Source organism: Tursiops truncatus, chromosome 16 (genome assembly GCF_011762595.2).
Source record: "Tursiops truncatus isolate mTurTru1 chromosome 16, mTurTru1.mat.Y, whole genome shotgun sequence".
Classification (NCBI taxonomy): Eukaryota; Metazoa; Chordata; class Mammalia; order Artiodactyla; family Delphinidae; genus Tursiops; species Tursiops truncatus.
Genome location: NC_047049.1, coordinates 45,309,569 through 45,337,066, shown reverse-complemented (window position 1 = coordinate 45,337,066; position 27,498 = coordinate 45,309,569). Strand labels below are relative to the sequence as shown.

General features: G+C 37.3%; 2 protein-coding genes and 1 non-coding gene across 8 annotated transcripts in view; 2 read left to right on the top strand and 1 right to left on the bottom strand.

Moving 5' to 3' along the window:
* The first annotated feature begins 35 nt into the window (after window positions 1-35).
* On the top strand, window positions 36-26,469 carry LOC101326675 (mitochondrial import inner membrane translocase subunit Tim23). The gene is made up of 7 exons (XM_019930313.2): window positions 36-285; window positions 2,857-2,915; window positions 11,467-11,560; window positions 11,779-11,863; window positions 14,393-14,451; window positions 16,232-16,342; window positions 24,525-26,469. The coding sequence occupies exons 1-7, from the start codon at window positions 180-182 to the stop codon at window positions 24,638-24,640; spliced, it is 630 nt and encodes a 209-aa protein (XP_019785872.1). The 5' UTR covers window positions 36-179; the 3' UTR covers window positions 24,641-26,469.
* Window positions 13,661-13,864, top strand: LOC117308573 (small nucleolar RNA SNORA74). The gene has a single exon (XR_004522670.1). It is a non-coding gene; the product is annotated as a small nucleolar RNA SNORA74 (small nucleolar RNA).
* The window catches only part of NCOA4 (nuclear receptor coactivator 4), a 28,671-nt gene continuing 18,934 nt past the window's right edge, over window positions 17,762-27,498 (bottom strand). For 5 of the 6 annotated variants that reach the window (XM_073793345.1, XM_073793346.1, XM_073793347.1 and 2 more), the window contains one exon: window positions 17,762-18,026. In XM_073793345.1, the coding sequence (XP_073649446.1) occupies window positions 17,985-18,026 (42 nt within the window). In that variant the 3' untranslated portion in view covers window positions 17,762-17,984. Of the gene's footprint in view, window positions 18,027-25,858; window positions 27,445-27,498 lie in introns of those variants that run through there. The other variant, XM_019930014.3, reaches the window with a different exon arrangement.

The window sequence follows — 27,498 nt, the reverse complement described above, 5'->3', positions numbered from 1 at the left end:
CGTACGCTGTCGCAAAGCGGAAGTGCGAGGTTCAGCGGGCGCCGGCGCCCGGAAGGTCAACTTGTGAAGGAGGTGGTGGTAACGCGGGTCTCCCCACTATTACAGAGGAAAAACGGCCGAGCACGCGATCTCGGCCTGAGGCGGCGGGGAGAAGTGGACGGGCGGTTTGCTGCGACACCATGGAGGGCGGCGGCGGAAGCGGCAACAAAACCACAGGGGGGTTGGCCGGCTTTTTCGGAGCCGGTGGGGCAGGCTACTCGCACGCGGATTTGGCCGGAGTCCCGCGTAAGTATCGGGCCTAGCTTGCGAACATTTCTGACTGGTTCTTGCGGCCACGCTACACATGCGATGTGCCCTGTTCCCTTTTTTTTTGCTGGCGGTCACAAGCTTCAGTAGCAGTGGTGGGGTTAGTGTGTCTGCGCGGCCGCTCTTTTAGCACTGAACGGGTGTTTGGAGCCATGGATTCCGAGAAGTTCTCTGTGTTTGACCTGGACCCAGGAGATGTTGCATGTTTTCTTTTATATTCAAGCTTCGTGTCTTAGCGTTCCTCCCGCAAATTCCTTGTTTGTTGGGCTGTGTGCTTGGCCCTAAGTGCAGAAGAGCGCCCAGTTTTGCAAGTAAATGCATTCCACGTATCGAGCCCATACATAACTTTTTAGCACAAAGTCACATTCTAAACCACAAAGTAGCCGTCAAGGTAAGACACTCAATACTAATGCATAGAGGAGAGAAAGAAATAACGTCTCGAGACAACTGGAGGAACTTGGAAGAGAACTTTTATAGGCATGAAGAAAGAAGCCGGTAAGAATTTTAGGAAAGGAAATTATTCAAGATCTAGGGTGCCGAAGCACGAATACCCTGCCTGTGCCCTCTCCTAAGTAGTGTGAATATGTATTCCAGATCTTTGGAACTTTCTAACTGTGGTATTCAACTGGATGAACAGAACTTGGAGTTAAAGATAGTGGGAAGTTGGTGAAGGATAAGCGCTTCATAAAACTGATTTCTCTTGAGAATCATTGTACTATTTCTTTAGGTCTCTTTTGCTCAAAAACAAAAACGCCCTTTAAAGTTCCTAGTGTCACCTGTGTCAGAACTGCATCTAGGACTTCCCTGGTCGGCAGTGGTTGAGAATCCGTCTGCCACAACTACTGAAGCCTGCGAGCCCGTGCTCCGCAACAAGAGAAGCCACCGCGATGAGAAGCCCGCATATCGCAACAAAGAGTAGCCCCCCTTTTCACAACTAGAGAAAGCTTGCGCGCAGCAACGAAGACCCAGAGCGTCCAAAAATAAATAATAGATAAATTTAGTTTAAAAAAAACTGAATCTAGAACATAGTTTGTATGTAATAAGTTATAGGATATAATTGTATGTAGTTTGTATATTAGTCTCAGGACCTTTGAGTTTTGGAGCACAAAGGGCACTGCCTTAATGTGAAGAAGCATTGTTACGTTAATTAAGATTTGAAGGTAAATTAAGAGATCAAGGGGTGAACACCATTCACTGAGTACTTGAGGTGGACTTTTCTGGGTGCAGGACTACAGTATTTAAATTTTAAAAGATGAGTGCTGTTTTCATGGAGCTTACATCCTGTTGAAGTGAGCCAAGTAACATGAGTAAAAAATATTTCAGTTAGTGATAAGTGTGTAAAGGCAATAAAAGGATCCTGAGATGGTGATGGGAGCCGAAGCCATTTTAGAATGGTCCAGGGGAAGCAACTCAGGGGTGTTGCCCTTTGAGCTGTGACCCGAAGACAGTACAAATGCCTGGGGGGAGGCAGGTGTTTGAGGATCAGCTGTTAGGTCATTGTATCTACAGAGCTATTGGTTTGGAGTTGGTTTGGTGGAAGATAATGAGATTAGAGGGGCAAGGAATGGCAGCTAAGGTAGTGTTGTGTAAGCCTTTTGTAAGGAGTTTGGATTTGGTTACAGATGTAAATGGAAGCCATTAAGGCTGATTTCCCTTTCTTAAAAGAAAATCACTTTAATTGCCATTTAGAAAGTGAATTGGAGGGACTAGAGCAAGTACGGAGTCCGGTTAGGTAGGAGATAGTTACTACAGTCTACGTGAGATTTAGTGGTTGGCCTCGGGTGGTAACAATAAAGATGGTAAGTAACACAATTCAGGATAGATATTGGATATAGAATTTATAGGACTTTGAATTGATGAAGACCAGAGTCCTGGGTAGTGGATAGGTTTGTGAACAATCAGCTGAGATACAAAAGGATCCAAAGATTAAATTTAAAATGTGAGAAAGTTGATTTTCCTTGATAGATTTTTCTATCTTCAAAGGTAGTAGAATTCAAGTCTGGCCCTATGAGAGTGCCCATTTCTTTTGCCCTGACCCCTTCCTTCTGGTGATGACCTAAGAATTCTCTACCCTGTAAATGAAATCTGTCAACAACTGTCAACACTAAGATCTGAAGGAATTGCCTTAGAATATTTATACACAACACATAACCTAAACGATGTTTTTCTCATAAAATTGATTGGTCTCTGGTCAGTTTTATTTTGCATCCTGTATAGTTGTCAAGCATTTTTGTAGTAAAGTAGAAAGAAATTAGCTTTTTATTGATCTGGGCTATGCTTCCTGCTACTTTGATTATTTGATCCACGTCACTGCCAATATCTTGTTGATATGCGATCCTGAGACACCAGTGCAAGATTGAGGGCCCCAGGAAGAGGCAACCCCTAAACTTCCAGACAGGAAGGATAAGACCAAGAAAGTGGTAGAGAAATACACATTCATTGAGCCTGTGCATCAAAATTGCAAAACACACAAAACAAGAGCAAAATTAATGCTAAATGAAATAACTTTTTAAAATTTTATTGCAATATAATGCTTTGTTTTCTCTCTAGTAACTGGTATGAACCCTCTGTCTCCTTATTTAAATGTGGATCCACGGTATCTCGTGCAGGTAAGATTAAGACTAGTCCTTTTATGATTTTACTAATTTGGTCCTTTATCTTACCATTTAAAAAAATAACCCCAAGTACCTCTGTTGACTTGATCTGTGATATGTGCATCTGGAGGCACCAAGTCTCTGGTCTTCATTCACCCTTTTTTCCCTCACAGACTCTGGGGATTTAGCTTGCATTTCTTCCTGATACTAGTTTTCTTTTTTTTTTTTTTGCAATTTTTAATTTTTATTTATTTATTATTTATTTATGGCTGTGTTGGGTCTTCGTTTTTGTGCGAGGGCTTTCTCTAGTTGTGGCAAGTGGGGACCACTCTTCATCGCGGTGCGCGGGCCTCTCACTATCGTGGCCTCTTCTTGTTGCGGAGCACAGGCTCCAGACGCGCAGGCTCAGTAATTGTGGCTCACGGGCCCAGTTGCTCCGCGGCACCTGGGATATTTCCAGACCAGGGCTCGAACCTGTGTCCCCTGCATTGGCAGGCAGATTCTCAACCACTGCGCCACCAGGGAAGCCCCCTGATACTAGTTGATTAAAGGATTTTGGGGTTTGGTGGGTTTTTTCCATTTTTTAAAGTTGTGATAAAATACACTAACAAAATATACTATCTTTAACTGCACAGTTCAGTGGTATTTAATGCATTCCTAATATTGTAGCATCACCACCTACCAGCTCCATGCTTTTCATCTTGTAAAACTGAAACTCTACACCCATTAAGCAATAACTCCTTTCTCCACCCTCCCCCCAGCTCCTGGCAACCCTTCTGCTTTCTGTCTGATTTTTGAATACTCTTAAGTACCTCAAATAACTGGAGTCATACAGTATTTATTTTTCTGTGACTGGTTTAGTTCATTTAGCATAATGTCATCAAGGCTCATCTGTATTGTAGTGTGTGTCAGAATGTCCTTTTTAAAGCTGGATAATATTCCATTGAATAATATTCCATTTTGCTTATCCATTCATCTGTCCAATGGACACTTGGATTGCTTCCATGTTTTAGCCATCGTGAATAGTGCTGCTATGAACTTTGGTGTATAAATATCTCTTCTAGACTCTCATTTCAATTCTTTTGATTATATATCCAAAAGTAGAATTGCTGGATCATATGGTAATTGTATTTTTAATTTTTTGAGGAACTGCCATACTGTTTTCCATGGCAGCTGTACTATTTTACATTCCCACCAACAGTGCACAAGGGTTCCAGTTTCTTCACATTCTCGCCAACACTTGTTATTATCTGGGGTTTTTTGGTAATAGCTATTCTAATGAGTGTGAAGTGGCAACTCATTATAGTTTTGATTCGCATTTCCCTAATGATTAGCCATGTTGAGCAACTTTTCATGTGCTTCTTGGCCATTTGTGTATTTTCTTTGGAAAAATGTCTATTCAAGTCCTTTGTCCAGTTTTGAATCAGTTCATTTGGTTTTTTGTTGTTGAATTTTAGGAGTTCTCTATAGATTCTAATTATTAACCCCTTATCAGATACATGATTTGCAGTTATTTTCTCCCATTCTGTGGGTTGCCTTTTTACTCTGTTGCTGTTGTCTTTTGGTGCACAGAAGTTTTAAGTTTTCATGAAGGCCAGTATTTGTATTTTTTCTTTTGTTGCCTTTGCCTTTGGTGTCATATCCAAGAAATCATTGCCAAATCCATTGTCGCAAAGCTTTTCCCCTGTGTTTTCTTCTAAGAGTTTTATAGTTTTACGTCTTACGTTTACGTCTTTGATCCATTTTGAGTTAATTTTTGTATATGGTGTTAGGTAAAGGTCCAGCTTCATTCTTTTTCATGTGTATATCCAGTTTTCACAGTACTGTTTGCTGAAAAGACTGTCTTTTCCCCTTGGAATGGTCTTGGCATTCTTGCCAGAAATCGTTTGACCACATGTACAAGGGTTTATTTCTGGGCTCTCTCTTCCATTTCATTGGTCTACATGCCAGTACCACACTGTTTTGATTATTGTAGCTTTGGTAAGTTTTGAAATTCGCAAGTGTGAGTCCTCCAGAATTGTTCTTTTTCAAGATTGTTTTGGCTATTTGGGGTTTGTTGAAATTACATATGAATTTTGAGATGGGTTCTTCTATTTCTGCAAAAATGTCAATTCCTATTTTGATAGGAATTGTATTGAATCTGTAGATTGTTTTGGGTAATACTGACATCATAACAGTATTAAGTCTCTGATCCATGAATATGGGAAATGTTTTCATTTCTTTATGTCTTTTTAAGTTACTTCCAGCAAGTTTTGTAGTTTTCTTGTAAAAGACTTTTACCTCCCTGGTTAAATTAATTCCTAAGTATTTTATTCTTTTTGATTCTATTGTAAGTGGAATTGTTTTCATCATTTCCTTTTCAGATTGTTCGTTGTTAGTTTGTAGACGTGCATCTGATTTTTTGCATTGACTTTGTATCCTGCTACTCTGCTGAATTCACTTATTAGTTGTAACAGGGTTTTTTTGGTGCAGTCTTTAGGATTTTCTACATATAAGATTATCTGTGAAAAAAGAAAATTTTACTTCTTTCTAGTTTGGATGCCTTTTATTTCTTGCCTAATTGCTCCAACTAGAACGTCTAATACTGTGTTGAATAGAAGTGGCAAAAAAAAAACGGGCATCCTTTGCCTTGTTCCTGATCTTAGAGGAAAAGCTTTCAGTCTTTCATCTTTGGGTATGGTAATTGCTTTGGATTTTTCATATATGGCTTTTATTATGTTGAGGTAGTTTCCTTCTGTTCCTAGTTTGTTGAGTGTTTTTTATCAGTGAAAGCATGTTGGATTTTGTCATACTATTTCTGCATCAATTGAGGTGATCATGTGGGGTTTTTTCCTTTCATTCTGTTAATATGATCTGTTACATTGATCAGTTTTCATTTGTTGGAACATCCTGCATCCCAGGAATAAATCCCACTTGGTCATGATGTATGACCCTTTTAATATGCTGTGGGATTTGGTTTCCTAGAATTTTGTTGAAGATTTTGCATCAGTGATCATAAGGGGTATTGGTCTGTAGTTTTCTTTTCTTGTAGTGTCTTTGCCTGGCTTCAGTATGATAATGCTGGCCTCATACAAAGAGTTATGAAGTGTTCCAAGTATTCCCTGCACTTCAGTTTTTTGGATCTCAGTTCCCTGACTAGGGATTGAACCGGGCCATGGCAGTGAATGCCCAGAATCCTAAGCACTGGGCCACCAGGGAACCCCCAGATTGGTGTTAGTTCTTTCAGGCTCAGTGGCCATGGCTCATGGGCCCAGCCACTCCGCGGCATGTGGGATCTTCCCGGACCGGGGCACGAACCCGTGACCCCTGCATCAGCAGGCAGACTCTCAACCACTGCGCCACCAGGGAAGCCCGGTGTTAGTTCTTTAAATGTTTGGTAAAATTTGCCAGTGAAGCCATCAGATCCAGGGCTTTTGGTCTTTTGGGCTTTTTCTTTGTTGTGAGTTTTTTTATAAGTGATTCCGTCTCCTTACTGTATGGGTCTCTTCTGATTTTCTGTTTCTTGGTGAGTTTTGTGTTTCTAGGAATTTGTACATTTCATCAAGGGCATCCAGTTTGTTGGCATACAGTTGTTAATAACATTTTCTTATAATCCTTTCTAATTCTGTAGAATCAGTAGTGATGTCCTCACTTTCATTTCTGATTCTAGTAATTTATTTCATTTATCCCTGCTCGAATCTTTAATATGTCCTTTCTTCTGCTAGCTTTGGGTTTAGTTTCTTCTTTTTCTAGTTCCTTAAGCTGTAAAGTTAGATTTTTGATTTGAGATCTTTCTTATTTTTTAATGTGGGCATTTATAGCTATAAATGTCCCCCTTAGCACCACTTTCACTGAGTTTCACAAGTTTTGGTATGTTGTGTTTCTTTTTTGCTCATCTCTTAAGTATTTTCTAATTTCCCTTGTGATTACTTCCTTGATCCATGGATTGTTTAAGGAGGTGTTTTTTTTAATTTCCACGAATTTGTGAATTTTCCAGTTTTACTTCTGTTATTGATTTCTAACTCATCCCATTGTGGTTGGAAAAGGTGCTTCGTATGGTGTCTTTTAAAATCTATTGAGACTTAACTTGTGGTTAACATATGGTCTATCCTAAAAAATGACTTATGTGCACTTGAGAAAAATGTGTACATTGTTGGGTACAGTGTTTTGCATATGTCTGTTAGATCTAGTTGACTTAATGTGTTAACTCCTCTATTTCCTTATTTTCTGTCTGGTTATAACAGTTACTATTCATTATTGAGAGTGGAATTTTGAAATCACCAACTGTTACTGTAGAACTTTCTATTCTTCCCTTTAATTCCATCACTTTTGCCTAATATATTTTGATGGTCTGTTATTAGTTAAGTAAATGTTTATAATTGTTATATTTTCTTGCTATGTTGATACTTTTATTGATATAATGTCCTTCTTTGTCTCTTGTAACCTTTTTTGCTGTAAAGTCTATATTTTCTGATGTTAGTATAGCCACCCTGCTCTTTTTTGGTTATTATTTGTGTGGAATATCTTTTTCCATACTTTCACTTTCAGTCTTTTTGTGTCTTTGGCTGTAAAGTGAATCTGTTGTAGACAGCATATAAATGGATCATGTTTTTTAGTCCATTGTGCTAATATCTGTCTTTTGGCCTAGAGAGTTGAAACCATTTATATTTAAAGTGTTTACTGATAAGGAGAGATTTCTGGCATTTTGCTATTCATTTTCTATAAGCTTTTAGCTTTTTTGTCCCTCCCTTCCTGCATTAATATCTTCTTTTGTGTTTATTTGATTTTTTTGTAGGAAATTGTTTAAATTCCTTTCTTATAACCTTTTTTTTAAAATGTATTCTAAAGTTATAACACTAATTTGAATTTATACCAGTTTAACTTCAGTAACATACAAAAATGCTGCTCCTTTACCAGCTGTCCCTGCCGCTCTCAATTGTTGATGTCACAAAATTATATCTTTATACATCATGTGGTCAAAAACATAATCTAATAATTCTTCTAAATGCTTTAAACTTTATGTAGAAAACAAACGTGGAGTCAAAAGCGTAAGTTACAGTAATACTTTTATAATTGTCCATGTATTTGCCTTTATTGATATCTTTATCCCTTTATAAGACTTTGAGTTACTGTCTATTGTTCTTTCATTTTACTTTGTAGGAGTCCCTTGATCATATCTTGCATGGCAGGTCTAGTGGTCATGAACTCTCTCAGCTTTTGTTTATCTGGGAATTTCTTAATACCTCCTTCACTTTGAAGAACAGTTTTGCTGAATATGGGGTTCTTGGTGGACATTTTTTTCTTCTAGCACTTTAAATATATCAGCACACTGTCTAGTGGCCTCCAAAGTTTCTCTTGAGAAATCGGCTGTTAATCTTATTGAGGATCCTTGTATGTGATAAGTTGCTTCTCTTGCTGCTTTCAAGATTCTCTCTTTGTCTTTAGCTTTCGAAAGTTTGATTTTAACATGTTTCAGTATGGGTGTCTTTGAATGTATCTTACTTGGTGTTTATTGAGCTTCTTGAATGTTCATATGCATCTCTTTTATCAAATTTGGGAAGTTTTCAGCCATTGTTTCTTCAAACATTCTCTTTCTCTCCTTCTGTAACTCATGGTCTGTATGTTAGTCTGCTTTGTGGTATCCCACAGATCCCTTAGGCTCTGTTCACTTCTGTTCAATCATTTTTTCTCCATTTCCTAAGACTGAATAATTTCTATTCTGTATTCAAGTTCAGTGATTCTTTCTTCTGCCCGTTCGAATCTGCCTTTGAATCCCTTTAGTGAATTTTCCAGCTATTGTTCTTTCAGCTTCAGAATTTCTTTTTGGTTTCTTTCTACGTTTTCTATTTCTTTGTTTCCATTTTGTTCATACATTGTTTTGACTTTCTCCACATTTCCTTTAGTTCTTTGAGCATCTTTATGACACTTTAAAGTCTTTGTCTAGTAGACCTATTATCAGGTGTTTTTTAGGGACATTTCTGTTGATTTATTTTTTTTCCTTTGAATGGACCATGCTTTCCTATTTCTTTGTATGCCTTGTGATTTTTTGTTATTGAAAACTGGACGTTTGACTCTAATAATGTGGTTAACTCTGGAAATCAGATTCTCCCCCCTTCCCCAAGGTTTGCTTTTATTTGGTTATTGGTTTTTATTATTATTACTATTATTACAGTCTCCCTATGTGCCAAGGACCAGCCTGAAATGTAAACTTAAGCTCTTCTCAGTTCTTTTCTGAGCGTAAACTTTTTCCTGGGTGTGTGTTGTCACTTTCTAATTTTTCCTTTTTATGCAATTGCTTTTGAATGTTCTAGTCTTTAATGTCTAGTTCACGAACGGGGAAGCAGCAAGGAGACCAGCTCCCAGCTCTTCTTTAAAGCCCCTGGAATAAGTGGGGGTGGTGAGGGTACAACAACAATGGCTGCCTGCTTCTTTGTACACACTTCTGTGATCAGAAGGAGCAGTGATCAGAGCACAAATTAAAGATTTATATCTAAAAGCAACAAGTAGGGCTTCCCTGGTGGTGCAGTGGTTGAGAATCCACCTGCCAATGCAGGGGGTATGGGTTCAAGCCCTGGTCCAGGAAGATCCTACCTGCCGCAGTGCAACCAAGCCCGTGCGCCACTGCTGCTGAGCTTGCACTCCAGTGCCTGCGAGCCACAACTCTGAAGCCCATGCACCTAGAGCCTGTGCTCCGCAACAAGAGAAGCCACCGTAGTGAGAAGCCCGCGCACTGCAGTGAAGAGTAGACCCCACTCACAACAACTAGAGAAAGCCTGCGCGCAGCAACGAAGACCCAATGCAGCCAATAAATAAATAAAATTTTTAAAAAATACATAAATAAAAGCAACAAGTAATTAACTTTAAAAGCACCCCAATAAAAAATATTGGAGTGAGTAGTTACAAAGTTATAAGAGGTCATTAATACTAAGTTAAGTGTAAATGAAAGTGTAAAGTGGGAATCTTTTTACTGAAATCTTGAACCAAATCTACATTTGGGGAAAAAAATACCACCTGAGTTTATTTAATTAGATCAGATTATTATTATTCAAAAGCCTATGAAAATAAGAGTGGTCTCATGAATACAAACATTTGAAATTAGGGGGTTATACATTTTAAGGTTTATATTAGCCTCGGGTTTTGGTTGGTTGTTTTTGTGGGTTTTGTTTTTTCAGTTTGGAGAAGTTGCTGATTCAACACAGATAAAGTTGCAAATAGTAGGTTTTTTTTAAAGCTCAGTTTACAACATCAGGCTTCAAAGAGTAGTTGTTGGATATCTCAGGAATGCAAGGTTGACTCACTAGCTGAAGAATGAGTCGGTGATGACATGCACTTGTATCAATACTTACTAATGTTAATCATGACCATGTTTTTTTATATTTTCTATGCGTAGTTAGTGATCCATTTCTGGATTGAAGGATAATTATTTACCTCATCATATTAAATATACCATTCCTAAAAACCTCAAACAGGAAGCACAATTTAAAACTAAGTCATTAATTGAAAAGTCAGGAAACACCCAGAATTTACAGATCTATGTATAATAAATATAGTTAGACACTGAAGTTTTTAGAGTTTGCTTCTCATTGCCCAACAGACCATTTCTGTGTGATGAGAGTACGTGGGCTTGTTTATTGTACAGTTTTTGGTAAGAACGTGTGCACAAGCCAGAAGTCAAAAATCAGTACAGAGGTACAGTTTTCCTAATCAGGAATGCATTTACCAAAGGTCAGTATTTGCCAAAGGGATGTTTACTTGTTAGTGTTTTTTTTTTTTTTTTTTTTTTTTTGGTTAGTGTTTTTTGCTAAGGGTGTGTGCTATCCTTCAGGGGCTCATTTTAACCATTTTTGTATGGAAAGCTTGGCAAAAATGTATTTGTTCATCATAAAAAAGTGGATTGTACTGCGAAATCAATCCTATTGTGCTCTTACAGTAGCACTTCTCAACCTAGGATTCTTGGCTGACCTTCAGGGGGTTCATACCAAATTTTGTATATGCATTTACTAGAAGGTGGATCTAGTAAGCTTTCTAAGATTATCAAAGGAATATATCCCCTTTAAACAACTAGTTAAGGAGGTGATTTTTGCCCTTGCGTAAGTGATCCAAACTGTTGTACTTTTATAGTTTCTGCTCATTTTTTATGATCATTGGTCTTACATATAGTAAAATGGTTCTGGATAAATAGTAGCTACAGAGTGAAAGTTATTTTCTCCTTCCAGACTGGTATTCTGTTATCTCTCATAGCATTCAGTTTACCTTTCTCTAGAGATGGCCTTCCTAAACTTTCAAATTTATCATGAAGGCAAATTTCCTATAATCTATCAAACTTACATTAAGATGTAAAGTTCTGGGCAAGAATCTCTCCTAAGAACTAATGAGTATAACTATATATGTTGTATATTTCATTTAATTTTGATTTACATGTTCCTTTTGTTGCAGAAAGTTTTACTTTTGTTTGACTAAGTATAGTTGAGTTTTAGTTAATATACGGATTTACATTATGTGAAAAACTCCTTTGAAAAATTAAACACTTTGCCAAGTACTGTGTCTTAAGGGGAGCTCAACTTGGTTTTCATTGTTATCCCTGTAGGATACAGATGAGTTTATTTTACCAACTGGAGCTAATAAAACCCGGGGCAGATTTGAACTGGCCTTCTTTACCATTGGAGGATGTTGTATGACAGGTTGGTATTTATATATGTTTTTTTAAGTATCCTCAATCCAAGTAGTCAGAGGTGCTTAAAAACAAAGGCAATTAAAATATCACCTTCAGGGTTGTTTTTTTGAAAATCATTATTTACAGTTTTCTTATTGTTAAATAAAAATGAAAAAGAATGAGAAATATAGTTGTTCTTTAATATATAGCTGATTATTTGAATGAATTGTTACTATGATTTGCCAGGGGCTGCGTTTGGGGCAATGAATGGTCTACGGCTAGGACTGAAGGAAACCCAGAACATGGCCTGGTCCAAACCAAGAAATGTACAGTAAGTCTCATGTAATGACGTAGTGATGTTTGAATATTAATCTCTACTTTGTTGGCTTGATGAGCACAACCTTGAGATTACGGTTGTTTAGAGTATTGGTATACTTTTTGGTCAGTTTTTTTTTTTTTTTTTCCGGTGTTTTGTTTTGTTTTTCCCTTATTCAAAATAAAAGGAATTTAGGAATTAAGTCCTGGGTCTAAGCTTTTAGAAGGAGTGATTTTTGAGTCAGTGTCCCTCCGTCAGCTGGTGCTATCCTAACCTAACTTCTCAGCTACACCTGTTCCATTTTGCAGGCCTATATAACATGCTTTTCAAATTGTTGAATTACTAGTACATTATTTGGATAGTTCAGGGATGTGCATAAGTGTAGGACATGATAAGTGAAGAAATAAGCACATAAGAGTAATTGCTAACTCTGCCGACATTTGACTTGAGCTTCTCATTGACTTCACTCTCCTTTTCTTACGTGCAAAGGTGCAGAAAATTTAAATGAAATCCCTAGAACTTAGAGGTGGTTCCAAAAGGAGTAAGACAGTGTTCTCTTAGGAAACTGAAGTTTGCAAAGAAGGGAAAGTGCAATTAAGGTCAGAAAGTGTATATAACATGTATCTTCACCCTGATTAAGGAATAAACATGAGAAGTTCCTGTTACTGTTCCCTAAATAATATATTGTTTCGTTTTGCATGTTTTTATGCTTCATATGAGTGGAATCACACAGTATGTGTTCTTCAGTGGCTTGTGGTTTTTATTTTAGGACCCTTTAAGCTCCATTTTCCTTATATGTTTCTTAGCCAGCAGATGGCAGCAGTGTGTTAGAATTGGACCTTGGGAAACCTGAAGGCCTGTCAAGTTTTTCATATTCCTACTACTGTATGGATCACTGCCCTTGCTTTACAAGCTCAGATCCTTGAATATTTTTGTATTTATATTCTTAATATTCGTTCTTTACTCCAATTTTTTTTTACTTTTTGTATTATGGATAATTTTGAATCTATACAAAAGTAAGACAAAGTAGTACAGTGAACATCTATGAACTATAACCCAAGCTCAACAACCATCAACCAGCACCAGGACCAGTTATGTCCCACCTCCTTCTTCCCTTCCATATTATTTTGAAACAAATCCCCAGCATCATATTACTGAACACCAATTTGAAAGTGGAAGGTCTCTTAGAAAAGATAACCTTTGTTTCTTAAAACCATCATAGTTACTAATTTTGGGGGAGAGTCAAATTGGTTTGCATTTCTGAAGTCAGATTTTTAAAATCTTACATACCATTTTTTAGTATAATCATTCTGATCTTTCAAATAGAGAGACAACATTTTAAAAATGGAAAGGTAATTGGGTTTCAGGCCAGACAAATCTATGTAGTTTCAAAGCCCAGTTTCATTGCTTACTGTTTTGGGATCTTGGGTAAGTTTCCTTACTTTCTGCCTTTAATCTATTGAGAGATGGTTAAAGTGGGAAGTAGGTAAGGGCCCAGTTAAGTGGTGTTGCCCGATCACATTCCAAAGGACTTTGGCAATTTGCAGTGCCACCAGCAATACAGTAATGAAAATTAATAGTTTTAGATGCTTGTTATAAATGAAAAACAATTAAGTGCTAAACTTAATATATTAGTAAATATGTACCATAATTAGATTAATTAAATGTGTAACATAATATTTGTAATCATTACTAATTTTTTAAATAATCCTTTAAAAGTAATACAGATTTTTGTTATTACTGAGCATTAATTTAAATGAGTGCTTTAATTAAATGAGTTCTTTTACTGTTTGTTGTTGTAATTCTATAATCTCCAGCAGTAGTCAGCTGTCAGGACAGAACCATTCCTGTGACAGTGTTACACTGCTGGGAGAGCAGTGTTCTGTCTTCTTCCTCCAGTTGCCTCCGTCACTGTTCTGGTGACGTCTGGCACTGGATGAGGGCAGTGCTGTGCTTCCTTGAGAGTGTGCTAAGCATTCACTTTGGCTGCTTAGTTCTAGTCTGGGAGCAGACACAGAGTGCACTTTCTTCATGTATTCTAGTTAGATGACTTTTTCCTTTTAGTATTTGTCTTTAAGTTTGCTTTATATTCCATGATATTCCACACTTTGATTCTACTTAACATTCTGAGTATACATACTACCCCACACACATAAGAAACTTAATTATAAGCTAGTTTGTCTGTTATGTCATTTTTTTTTTAACATAGATCAGTTTCTGTAAACTTTATAAAATACATTCCCGGATATCATTCAAACCTTTTATATATTTAATAGTTTTACACATTTAATAATCAGAATTTACTTGTTGCCCAGAAATGTTGGAGTTTTTAATCTAATCTTCATTTATATTTACATATAAATATAAATATTTATATAAAGTAAAAGCTATCCTAATTGAATTCTGAGGAGGTGTTAAGTTTTAAAATTAAGAAAACTTTGTATATTGCGTTTATACATTTAAAATTGCTATTATTATGGTTTTTCTAAATACTAAAGGAATACTGGTTCTAAATACAGATTCTTTCTCTTTCTGCCCTGGTAGGATCTTGAATATGGTGACCAGGCAAGGGGCACTTTGGGCTAATACTCTAGGTTCTCTGGGTAAGTAGATATCTCACTTTTTAATAAATTATTATTACTGCAAAGAAAGAATGTACATGTATTATGAACAATTTGATCAACTAAAATCCTGGTCCTGGGATGTTAAAAATTATGTTTAAATCCACTCTAGTGAGTAGTATAGATACTACTTAGGAGAAGACCATAAACTGTATAACAAAAGAATCCCAGCTGCTAATACCATTGTGAAATACATTCATTTCTAAATGCTTTAAGCATTGCATACTCTCCTGTCTCAGCAAGACACCAAATAAAATCATGTTTTAACTAAATGAAATTAAAATAATTTAGGTTCAAGGCAAATGGTTTTGTTTGTTAGGAGAGGTTCAAGTTCCTGTAGTAAGATATGGTAGATTAATCCAGCTGTCCTGATAAGTTTTCCTAATAGAGCATTCATCATTCTCTTTACCTAATTAGATTTCCCAGACGTAATTGCCAGAATTATAATAGGGCCTTTGTAGACATTGAAAACATTTGCAGTTCTAAGGAAGGGATAATTTAGTAGTACTTAGGACCAAATGCTTTCATACTGTAATGTTTATGAATGATTGACTCTTTTGATTACTCATGACTTATAATAAGCCTACTTATGGCACTTATGCCCTAATCCAAAGTTTACTTTATTTGAAAGTCTGAAAATCTTTTACTTGTGGCAGATTAAGTAAGAGAAAATGTAGGCATCTTGTTAAAAAAATAGGAAAAGCCTCTGTGTAACAGAGTGAGATCCTAGCCTTGTCATAGGCTTTGGAAGCAGTACATTTTCACACTGTAATAGTAAATGTCTGCTTCCATATGCTGCCCATGACCGCAGTGCCCTTCCCAAGCACAGTCACCCTCCTTTGTACCTGTGTGCCCAGAGTAATCAGTCGTGCTGGTCTCCCTAGGACTTTCTCAGTTGTAGCACTTCCTGTTCCAGGAAACCCTCAATTCTGGGCAGACTGGGGTGGCCAGTCACCCTGTATGTTTCCCTTGTAATGTGACTGGTCACAATGTTCTGCTCAAGTTTAGTTTCAGTTAAATAAATTGAAACGGGAAGAAGAGCCCTTATAGAAGTATAAAAATATCACAGCAGAGGAGTTGTAAGGCTGAGTTTGGTATAATTTTGAGGGGTCAAATGTGGCTATAATTTTGAGAAAGGGTAAGGAGAAGGGTTAATGCATTCATGGCTAATCAGTCTTTACAGGCATAAGAGAATGGTAGTTTGGGGGAAGATCTTGTTAAAACTAAATAGTGCTAGTGTTAGGGTTTTTACATGTGCAGGAACCAGATCTCATGTTTCTGGAAGTTATATTTTTCTTAGAATAGAAATGCATGTGTTTTGTTTTTGTTTCTAAACCCAAAGTACAGCTGTTATGAATAAAATGGAAGTGAAAATTAAAGATATTCTTCCTGGGACTCCCCAGTAGTACTTTCCATAAATAGCTAATAAATTTCTTCTGAATCTCTCCAAACATTTTCTTTGCATATCCAGAGTCATACACATGTGCCTGCTTTACATATTAGTGAATAGAGCTCTTCCTGCGTTTTAAGTGAGTACATAGTATTCCATTATGTAGAAAGTCTCTTTCTGGATCAGTCCCCTCTTGAAGGTCATTTTATTTGTTGCTAGGCCTTTTTTATTACAAATAGTGTTCCAGTGATCATTGTTTATATGTCTGTGAATACTTATAATATGTCTGTAGAATACATTTATCTAAATATAATTGTCACACTGACTTTCAGTTTACTTTTTTATTACTGATCAGTTCCATTTCCCCTATAGCTTTGCTCTATAGTGCATTTGGTGTCATCATTGAAAAAACACGAGGTGCAGAAGATGACCTCAACACAGTAGCAGCTGGAACCATGACAGGCATGTTGTATAAATGTACAGGTAGGTACTATTAAATAGTGAAGCTGTCTCTTAATACAGTTGAAGTATGCTTTTTATCCATACTGTAGTTTCAAAGGAAACATTATACTTTTTTTTTTGTAGTATAATGTTCTCTGCCATCTTGTGGTTTGGGATTTTGGTTTTTATTTTTTGTAAAATACACATAACATAAAATTGACCATCCGAACCATTTAAGTGTACAGTTCAGTAATGTTAAGTATGTTTACATTGTTGTGCAGCTAATCTCCAGAACTTTTCTTGATCTTGCAAAACTGAGACCCTGTACCCGTTAAACAACAACTCTGCATTTCCCCCTTCTACAGCCCCTGGCAACCACCATTCTACTTTCTATCTCTCTGAATTTGACTACTTTAGGTACCTCACGTAAGTGGAATCATGTAGTATTTTTCTTTTTGTGACTGGCTTATTTCATTTAGCATAATGTCCTCAAGGTTTATCCATGTTGTAGCATATGTTAGAATTTCCTTCCTTTTTAAGGCTGAATAATACCCCATTGTACGTATGTCCCACGTTTTGTTTATTCATTCATCTGTCAATGGATACTTGCGTTTCTTCCACTTTGGCTACTGTGCATAATGCTGTTATGAACATGGGTGGACAAAATACCATTCAGTTTTGGGGAAAAAAAAAAAATCAAAACCCTGAGAGTTGAGTCAAAATTAACTGGATGAAGATCAAGTATCAAATTCTCCTCTAAGATGGAAAAGAAATTAACATTCACTGAGTTATGATTACACTCTCAGCAATAATCAGTTAATATAACTTGTTTCATTTAAAACTTTGTGAAGTGATAATCATCACACCCCAATTTTATAGATGAGCACGGATGGTATTAAGATGATCTTTCTTAAAAGATCATATAACTAGCGACAGCCCCAGATTTTTCTCACATTTCTGTTTTAAATTGCCTAAACTACATATGTTCTATACTCAAGCCTCTGAAAACTACTTTTATTTGTTTGATTGCTTTATTCTGCTTTTAGACACTTGATTAACTGAGTAATTTCGTTTTTATGTAATTCCTCTATCACAAATATCAAGTAGCATTTTGGCCTCATTTTTACTGGAAAGAAATGAGAGAAGTCTCAACAGAATTGTAAAATCCAAAATTTCCTGATATAACTGAGAGTAAGAGGCTTTTTTAATTTTGAAAATGGATCACATTGGGAATTTTCTTTCTTAATTTTGAAAATGGATCACATTGGGAATTTCACATCAACAGAGCTCCCAGGTAGAGTAAGACAGTAAATACCTTTTATGTCCATGGAAGTGTTACCTTGGCATAGAAGAACCTTGTTAAAAACCTAAAAATACTTCCACATTGAAAATGTTTGGGATCAGACAAAGGAATTGAAAACCCTAATTGGCACCACAAGGGTGGCACTCAGCCATCAAGAGTTTAGTTGGCCCAAACTATGTTTATTAAAAATCAAATTAAAATTTAAAAAACAGGAGATTTCACACAAAAGTCTGGAAATTTTAGCTTCTTTTGAACAAATGGAGGACACTAAGCTCACGTTATGTGTGGTGGCAGATGGCTGGAGCTGAGGTTGGGGAGCAGCTACCCCAGTGGATGGCACTGAAGCTCCAGCTCAGTTCCCACCAATCCCCGTTTTCTTGCTCAAGGTAAGCCATTACGGCATTTCTTGTGTTGAGGGCAGTCCTGAGGATAAAAATGTACTGAATTACCATCTCATTTAAGACATATTACATGTATTTTAAAGATAAAAAGGGAAAGGCTGAATACTTGGTGTTATCCAGAAAAGGAGAGCCTAGCTTTCTGTGTCCAGAACTTCCTTGCGGGAGTAGCATTTATAACACCACCTGGGACACCTCCAACATCAAATATGGAAGAGTAGGCTCTTGGCTCAGAAGAAAAAGGGCAAAAAGGAATATTCATTAATTCTATGTCAGGTGACAAGTACATTTCAGTTTCCACCGCAATTGGGGAACGTAGAAGAGGTAAATAGTCTGCTGACCCAGAATTCCAACATTGGTTTGTAGTTCCTGGCTGAACAATTTAACTCAGCGCATCAAAATTGCTCTAAAAGAGGCAAATCAGTGTCTTATTGATTTCTGGTTTACACTCTACTTAAGACAGAGCACAGAATTATGAGTTTTGTGTGGCAGGAATATTTGTAAAACTTCTAGATTCAAGGATTTGGAAAAGAGTTTAGGCACTCTTTAGTGTAGAATCAGCATAAACCATTGAGGAAAGAAGTTTACATTTAGAGAATGGTTAATTCCTGTTGACCTAAAATCTTTCCAATCCCCAGTTTACTCTTCTAGAATAGGAATTTTTTTCTTTTTTTTTTAAAGGAAGGGGTTTAGAATGAAAGCAATATGATTCAATTTAGGTATGGAAGCTACTTTTGTAGAAAGAAAAACCATGAGGGAAAATACATGAGAAGGTGGGTAGTTGTCACACCAAAAAGAGGCTAAAGGAATAATTCTGATGGTGTGGTTTTACTTCAGATATAATGCTTTATTTAATGAACTCTGTAAATATTTTTCAGAGGATGTGAAATGTCATTATTAGTTTCCTATGCCATGTGAAAATCTAACGACCAGTATTTTACCAGAATGAGAACAGCTGTAGTTTTGCTATTATGTGTAAGTTTAGGAATGTTGAAGAGACCTGATCACTTATCTTCAGGAAACAAGACCTCAGAAACCAAAAAATATGGGTGCCCCTTTCCCCCTCGCAGAAAATTCCTTACCTGTTAATCCTGTGCCTTCCATGAGAAAGTCACCTTATAAAAGCAAGCTAAGTAAAAGTAAGAAGATAAACAAATACAGTTCTTCAAATTAAGCAATTATCAGGGTTATTGTTAAAATGTACTACTTCTCAATGAATGCCAGGCCTTCAAAATTAAACTTCATATGCCACAAACAGCCTCTTGATGACTTCTTTGTTTCTATTACTGGCATCAACATTCTTCCAAAGAGCTAACTGCCATAATGTATAAAACATGTCAACAAATGACTTAAACCAACAACCCAGTAAAAAGTGGAGTAAGGATATGACAAAGCCCTTCAGGAGGAAAGGCAAATGACCAATGAACAATTGAAGTTTGCTCACAAGCAACCAGGGAAAAGCAAAATAAAACATTAAGGTAATATTTTTCACAACCTGGCTTTTAAAAAGTGATGGTAGACGATGCTTATTGGCAAAGGTAAGCAAGTACTTTGAAGAGCAATTTGGCGTTAGTTATTACTATTTTAAATATGTAGATCCTTTGCTTAAGTCATCTAATTTTCAGCAATTTATCCCACAGCACACAAAGGCATACATGGAAAACTGTATGTACCAAGGTGTTTTAAGACACCCTTCAAGGAAAAGGTGATATCTGACCAAAGATGGATAGATGAGGGAGCGTGAGGTGGATGTCTGGAGGGAGCAGTTTAGGTAACAGCAAGAACAAAAGCCCTAAAGTGGGAGTTAAAAGGCAATGGGAGGGCTTCCCTGGTGGTGCAGTGGTTGAAAGTCCGTCTGCCGATGCAGGGGACACGGGTTCGTGCCCCGGTCTGGGAAAATCCCACATGCCGCGGAGCGGCTGGGCCCGTGAGCCATGGCCGCTGAGCCTACGCGTCCAGAGCCTGTGCTCCGCGACGGCAGAGGCCACAACAGTAAGAGGCCCACTTACAGCAAAAAAAAAAAGGCAATGGGAGAGTAGTAGAATCTGGAGTGATAAAAGTGGGAAGGGACCAAATCATATAGATGATAGAACTTCATAGGCCAGTGTAAAGACTTGGCTTACCTGGACTTTAATTCTTACCATCTAAGTACTAGAGCATTTCCATTTACTTACAAGCCTTAAATTGTTTATTGTAACTTCCAGAGAGTTAAACTTTCACCCTTCTCCTGAGTACAGAGTTTACACCAGGAGATGTTAAGTCAGGGTTTCTAAATCCTCTAAAATTTCCACAAGGTTCTCAAAAGGGGTCTGGGACACTCCCTACCACCTGCAGAAAAACAGCCACCGAAAGACTAGTCCTAAAAGGACACTGTAACGTGGGGGCTCAAAAACAGCTGGGATATTTTAGTGAGTTTTGTCCTGCATGGAAGCGCTGGCATTGCAAGGAAGGACTGGATGGGGCAGTGGTACGGGAGCCCAGGAAAGCCCAGAAGTGCAGTTCAAAGTCCCACCTATTGCTTCCACTCTGTTACAAAACGAAGAAAGAAAAAACAAGAAGCAGGAAGCAGGCCTAATCACCTTTGATTTCTGCCTTTCTTACTCTGTCCCCTCATTCCATCAGTTACGAAGTTTACCACACCCATCACTTGAGTTGAGGCCCTTATCACAAGCCCTGAACTTCTCTAACAGTATTTTCCGTTGACCATTTTGACATTAGACTTCTACCTCCAGTCTCTTACCTACTTACTATTTCTAGCTTAATCTTCCTCAAGGAAGGTTCTAATTCTAATACTCCCTACCCAGGAGCCTGTGATGATGACACACTTCCTATCTTAATTCAAACTTCTCACCCTAGCCTTCCATGTTCTATTCTTAACCTATCTTCCCAGCCTTTTCTCCCACAGCTTTCTCATGCATGTCGTATGATCAAACAGATAAATTTGAAATCCAGTCCATCCTTAAGGCCCAGCTCAATTGTTAGTACCCCTTTCAAGAAATTTCCCTGATAATCTCCTTTCTCTATGCTGGAGGCAATTTGGTATGCTGAAGAAAACTGGGCTTTGGAGTCAGACTGAGTTTGACTAGCACTGGATCCCTAAATAAATGTGTAAATAGGAGAGTAACTTGTCTGAATTTGAGTTTGTCTATAAAACAAGGGTGACTGTTGCCTTCAGAGAGTTGTAAATGAGATAACAATAAACCTTTCTGCCATAAGCATATTTTGTACAATTCTTACGAGACTTGACACAGTTTTCCTAGTAGGAAGTCAATAGACAATATCTAGGATTGAAATATCAAGAAATAGCAAGATAAAGATGTTCTTTAGAAACATGCAGGTAAAAAGTGAAGAATTAAAGTAGTTGCTTTTGGGAACTGGGAATTAGGGTAAGAACGATGAGGACCCCAGACTGTTGTGCATCACTAAAATCTTTTGGTACTATCTTGACTTCTAAAATTATCTATATGGACTACTTTGATAAAAATAAAAATTAAAGTGAGCAAAGATATATCAACATAATAAAAATTAAATTAGGCATTAGATTGGGAAGGGGAGGAGGGAATTGTTGTTTAATGGGCACAGAGTTTTTGTTTTGTAAGATGAAAAAAGTTCTCTGGAGATGGATGATGGTAGCCCAACGCCAATGTACTTAATGCTACTGAGCTGTACACTTAATAATGGTAAATTTTATGTGTATTTTATCACAGTTTTAAAGAATAGTTTTAACAAAAAAATTTAAGTAGTACAAACATTTGTTGAATGGAATTTGTAGCCATCTCTGTGTATGTAAGGCTGTTTGTCTAAAGCAAGGGCCACAGACTCCTGCTGGCCAGATACCTGTCTCTTCACTGAATGTATTTTACATTTTTTAACAGTAAACATTTTTAATGGTTATATAAGTATCTACGTAGCCTTTGCACTCTCAAAGCCTAAAATATTTACTTTCTGGTCGTTTCAAGAAAAATGTGCTGACCCTTGTGCTAAAATAATTTTCAGTTCAGTGTGTCAGCTCTGCCAGTGATCAGCTCTATACCCCATAAACCAGGCGTTTAAATATTCTGGGCCTCATTTTCTCAGGTTTAGAAGAGGTGATATTTGCCCTTTCTGGAAGAGTTGTATAAGTATCCAAAAGACAGAAGATAAAACTGTGACACACAAGTCTCATGTTTGTTCTGCTTTATAGAGATTAACCATTGGCCTCATTTGGTTACTCTGTGTTCAAAGCAAGTTTATTTGCTAATCGACTTCCTGTGTTTAGTTGGGCAAAAGTTGTTTTTATTACAGAAAGCCTAAAGCCAAGGCTGTCAAACTTTTAACAGATCAACCAGCTGGAAAACCCTGAAATTAATGGAAAGAATTAAAACTAAAACATGTAATAAAAGGCTACCCTTGAGTCAGGGTTACTGTGATTATTAGTAAATCAAGCACTTACGTATGTTTGGTGTCTTCTTACTAGAAACAACTTTTTTCTAGTCTTCAGAGAAGTAACATAATTGATTTGAACTAAGTTTGTTTTATTTTGGTCAGAAAGTAGAAGGCTTTCTAGGGGATAAGTTTTTCTTAAAGGATACAGTGTGCCACTTATGTCTCCAAAATCTTAAATCCTTATAGTTCCCAATTTCATTATTACCCCTAGTACCTATATCCAGGGAGGCTTGCTATCTGATAGATGAGTAGTGTGAAGATCCTTCTAAAATGGCCAAGTAGAAACCATGTTCCTAGGACACTCAAAGCAAAAGGCCAACTGAAAGTAAGAGCTTGCAGCCAATTCCAAACCAGTGGGCAGACTTCAGAGTCCTGTGGACTTGTAATCGGCCAAAGGTCCAGGGGAGTTAGTCTGAAGTTGAATGTATGGTCCCAGGAAATGGTGTCTGCGAAATTATTGTGCTTTCAATTACCTCCCCTATATCATTTTTCTAATTTTTCAACCACACTGAATACAGTTGCAAATTCAACTGTCATGTGTAGTCTGTGTGGCAAGATACAAAGAGATGATGTAGACTTCTAGGAGATATCTCCCATTTACTTTAATTTTTTTATGTTTCTGATCCTCCTTCCCACATATTTGACAGCTGTTTACAGATGATGCCTGCAGTTTCTATTTGGGTCTGTTTAAGAGAGATAATTAGGGCACTTCATAGTTGAAGCTTAAACAGGTCAGCTATCTTAAGTCTTCAGGCTAGAGAGCCTCCTAGAGGGAGTGGCCCTTTATCATCTGAAGCCATCTGGCAAGACTTTCATTGCAGAAAGGGTTGGTCTGAAGCATTCTAACTCAGCAGTGTCATGAATTGCACGGAATTTACTGGCTTGTAGCTAAAGGGCCTATAATAAGGTATAACCACTGGACCTTTGCCTTCCTAACATGTGACTTGGAACAAATACTCCATAGGTACAATATAGGCTACACCTGAAGTCTGTGATTCCTACTTATTTGTGAAACTGTAAGAGAACATCAAATATTTCTTAAAAGCTTCTTTGGGTACCCCCATTCCTCTTATTAGACTTGGGGACTATTTTCAGATAACTGACTGAAACATTTTTGTTTCTGCATTTCAAATGAAATATCTATTCCTAATCTTTTTCCACAGGAAAAATTCTTTTGTTGTTAAGCAGAAACAGTTCAAAGTCTAATCCTTGAATGTTTTTCAACTAGTATGATGATGTTAAGTGCCTCATTGCTCCTTAGTTGAGATTTTCTGACACATCAGGGTAGAAATAAGCAACAGGGGAGTTGGTGCTTCATCAGCATCTAACTCAAAGCTTGATTATAGCCATCACCCACCATTCTGTCTTGAGTCTTCAAAGTTAATATTTAGAGGACCTGTGCAGAGTCCAAAGGCTGTTAATACTTTTTCAAAGAGGGTGTCACTGTTTACATACAGCCTTAAATCAGTTGACAGTGTCAGTTAAGTTCTTATTATTAATTTGGTTGCACCAGGTCTTCATTGCAGCAGGCAGGCTCCTTAGTTACGGCCAGCGGGCTGCTCCTTAGTTATGGCTCACCGGCTTCTTAGTTGCAGTATGCATGTGGGATCTAGTACCTTGACCAGGGATCGAACCCGGGCCCCCTGTATTGGGAGCTTGGAGTCTTAACCACTGTGCTACCAGGGAAGTCCCAAGTTCTAAATTATATGACTAGCAGGGAATTAATTACTGATCTGGCTGTGACTTCAATGATAAGCATAAGATCTTGTCCAGAAGTGTTCTAGGATCAAGTCAGATTGAGAAAAGTCAAGAAATTATGCTGATGATCTTAGATACAAATTGTGAAATTAAAAGTGGAAAAAAACGTTGTGAATATGAAGGTATAGCTTATGTATTAAACAACTGATTTAGGGAATCTCTCTCTCCTGAACTTCAGTCTTGGTTTCTTTTATTACTTTTACAGCTTATTCTCCTGTTTGGGATGGAATCTGCATAAACATGAACAGTGTGTCTCAGCTTTAGGAAACTCTTAGTTAACCCTGTGATGCTAGGACAGTATGCAATACAAGGCTGTTACTTTCTTGTTTTTCCTCTGCAGGTGGTCTTCGAGGGGTGGCACGAGGCGGCCTGGCAGGACTAACCCTTACGGGCCTCTACGCGCTATATAACAACTGGGAGCACATGAGAGGCTCCTTGCTCCAACAGTCTCTCTGAAGATTACTAGCTGGTGAACGGAGGACACTTTAGTAGTCATCCAGATCAATTTATGTCAGTCTGGAGTCATTTACTCTTTTACCTGCAACTAGTTTGAAAAAGGAGATTTCCAGTTTGCTGTGATGAAGATCATGGATGGTTGACCAGGACTGGCACTCCTTCCAGCCATTAATGAGTTGAAGCCAAAACCCTTTGGTGGCTGAGTAATGTGGCTCTCTTCTCCTTTAAAGAAGATCTTGCACCTGTTTTTTCTCCTACCCCCTGAACTGGAAAACCACTTACTCCCAGAATTCAGGTCATGCTTGTCAATGCTGTATCACCACATTTATTCATTTAATAATCCAAGACTGTAATACTGCCCTGTATTCCCAATAAAGGGTAAAAACAGAACCAAAGTCATAACTCCAACATAAAACATAGTGGGTATCTCCGAAGTTACTCTTGGCATTTGTTTATGCCCCACTAGGCTAAAACATGTTTTCATGTTTGTGTTGAAATGAAGGGCTACTGGCAGCATTAGCAACTAGGTTAAAATTTTTCTCCAATAGAGTTGACACTACCCAACCTCAAGATATTTCAGATTAACCATTATACCATTAGTGTACTGTGCTAGAACAATCTGTGCAACAATCGTGATTCTGTACGCGTTAACTCATCTTACTGGGGATAATTCGAAAAAGAGATGATATAGACACAAGCTGTAAGTTTTTAGGAAGCCTTGGGAAAGCAAGCTAAAGAAAATAAGGACAAGTTATTTAATTTCTGAGTTAGTCTTCTCATCTTTGAAATGAGGTTAAATAAGACTGCACTGCACGATATACATAAGAAATACTAAACAACTGGTGGCTATTGTGATTGATTAGAGAAAGTAAAGTAGGGCCTTTCTGAATGCATCTAGTTAGAAGGAATTTGGCAGAAAAGCACTGAGCTTCAGCTGAAGTCCTCTAGTTTAAAAAAAAAGAAAAAGCAGTGTAATATCTTACCTGCAACAGCAGATTAAGAATTAAAAGTAGATATGAAGAGTGTGCAAGAAAGACAATGGAAGTTAGTAATAACCTATTTGCTAATTCAAGAATCATAAAAGACACTGATAAATTTAAGTGAATATAAAAACACTGTTTTTATGTTCAAGTGTTTCTCAACTGTACTCCTAACCAAAGGATATCACATTCATATAATTTTGTGACAAGGTGTTTTACAAATCACAGGACAACTATATGGCTGTTATGCTTTTAATGGAGGGAGGCATAAAATCCATCAATGCAAAAGAATGTTTTACACTCATTAGCACAGTGATTGTTAATTTAGGGATACACAATGTGTTAAACCTCAAAAACTACAAGGTTTCCTGCAACCTAAGATAATGGAAAGGCTCCTTAAGTTTTTACCCACCACCTTTAGTTTTAAAGTTCTAAATGGTATTGGAGAACTAAAAAATAATAGGCTCGTTTCAGCTGTGGTTCAAGAATTCTAATGAAGTTGGCAATGACACTGGGAATGTGAAGTTTCCCCAAAAGGGCTTTCTAGATGACCACATCACAAACTTTAAAAGTATTTCCAATAACACATAGGCAAGTTGAGTGGCTTAATAGTGTAAAAGCCTGGAAAGCAGCTAAGATGTCTCATCTTACAGAATTTTAAAACATGGTATAAATACCATTTCTCTCCTACAGAGAAACTTTTTAAAGCATGGACATAACTTTAGGGATGCTAAGGAAACATCAATACTTTTCATAAAGCTTCAATAAACACCCCAAGGCACAGTGTTCAAAACGGCCTATTCACTAAAATGTCACTGCATTATAAGCTATAGGTATGCTATGCTTGCAGTGAGAGGACATTTAATTTATGCCTAGTTAAAAGCACCAGGTGTCCAGTTCAGCTTACATTTACACAGGATGCACCAGTAACACTTAGGATAGTGAATAGTTCAAGTACTACATTTCCAGCATGTCTTGCCTTTTGCTTTTTGATTAGTCAGCACTGGGGCTCTTCTGCCTGTAGTTCTTCAGAATACTTTGAAAGAGGCTAGGATTACCCTGAATATAGTCTTCAAGCAATATGGAGCCCTTCTGAAAGAGCTGTCTAGATACTTCAATAATAACGTTTAGAGAAGGGAATAAAGATAAAACTTGAAATAGTTGAGTTTGTTTCAAAAAAAAAATAATGTAGAATCTGGCATGTAAGCTAAAATGTTTTGTAATTAATGTCAAAAATTGCCAAGATTGTTAATACTGTTTTGGTAAGAAAAAAACCACTATATTGGCAAGGTTAATTATTTGTGTGAAATAATATTGTACATTAATTAAACAGAAGAATTCACCGTTAATGGAAGAAAACCCACAAGAAGGGGAAGCATCCAAAGGCAATCAAAAGGTTAGGTTAAAAAAAAAAAAAAAAGTAAGTTTACTAGTTTCAGAATACATCAACACACCTTGATTATAAAACTATTTCATTTTTAAAACTACAGTGCTTTAATGTACTTCTAATAACAACCCAAACTAAGGAGCCGTGGAGGCTTATGAAAAAGACCTACCCACTATGATGCTGTGTTTCTAGTGTAGGGGTGAATTAATACTTCTGTAAGAAGGAACTGAATCACCTCAACATCAACAAACAGCCTTTTTCTTTTACACAGTAACTCATAATTTGATTATTTCTCTTCACTAGTTCAAAATTAGGCAGAAAAGGAACTACATCAGACCCAGAAACGCAATGATTTGGCAAGCCGCAGTTACTCAGCTCATGGATTTGTGCTAATCTGCAGAAAATTTGCTTGACTCCAGTACTCCATTCCTTCACATCTGTAAAGAAAAGCCCATAGATAAAAAGTCACTTCACTGCAGGATAAAAAGCAA

Coding starts and splice junctions, on each gene's coding strand:
- LOC101326675 (XM_019930313.2), top strand. CDS start 180: ATGGAGGGCGGCGGCGGAAGCGGCAACAAAACCACAGGGGGGTTGGCC. Junction 11,561..11,778: donor TGGAGGATGTTGTATGACAG/GTTGGTATTTAT, acceptor ATGATTTGCCAG/GGGCTGCGTTTGGGGCAATG. Junction 14,452..16,231: donor TAATACTCTAGGTTCTCTGG/GTAAGTAGATAT, acceptor TTTCCCCTATAG/CTTTGCTCTATAGTGCATTT.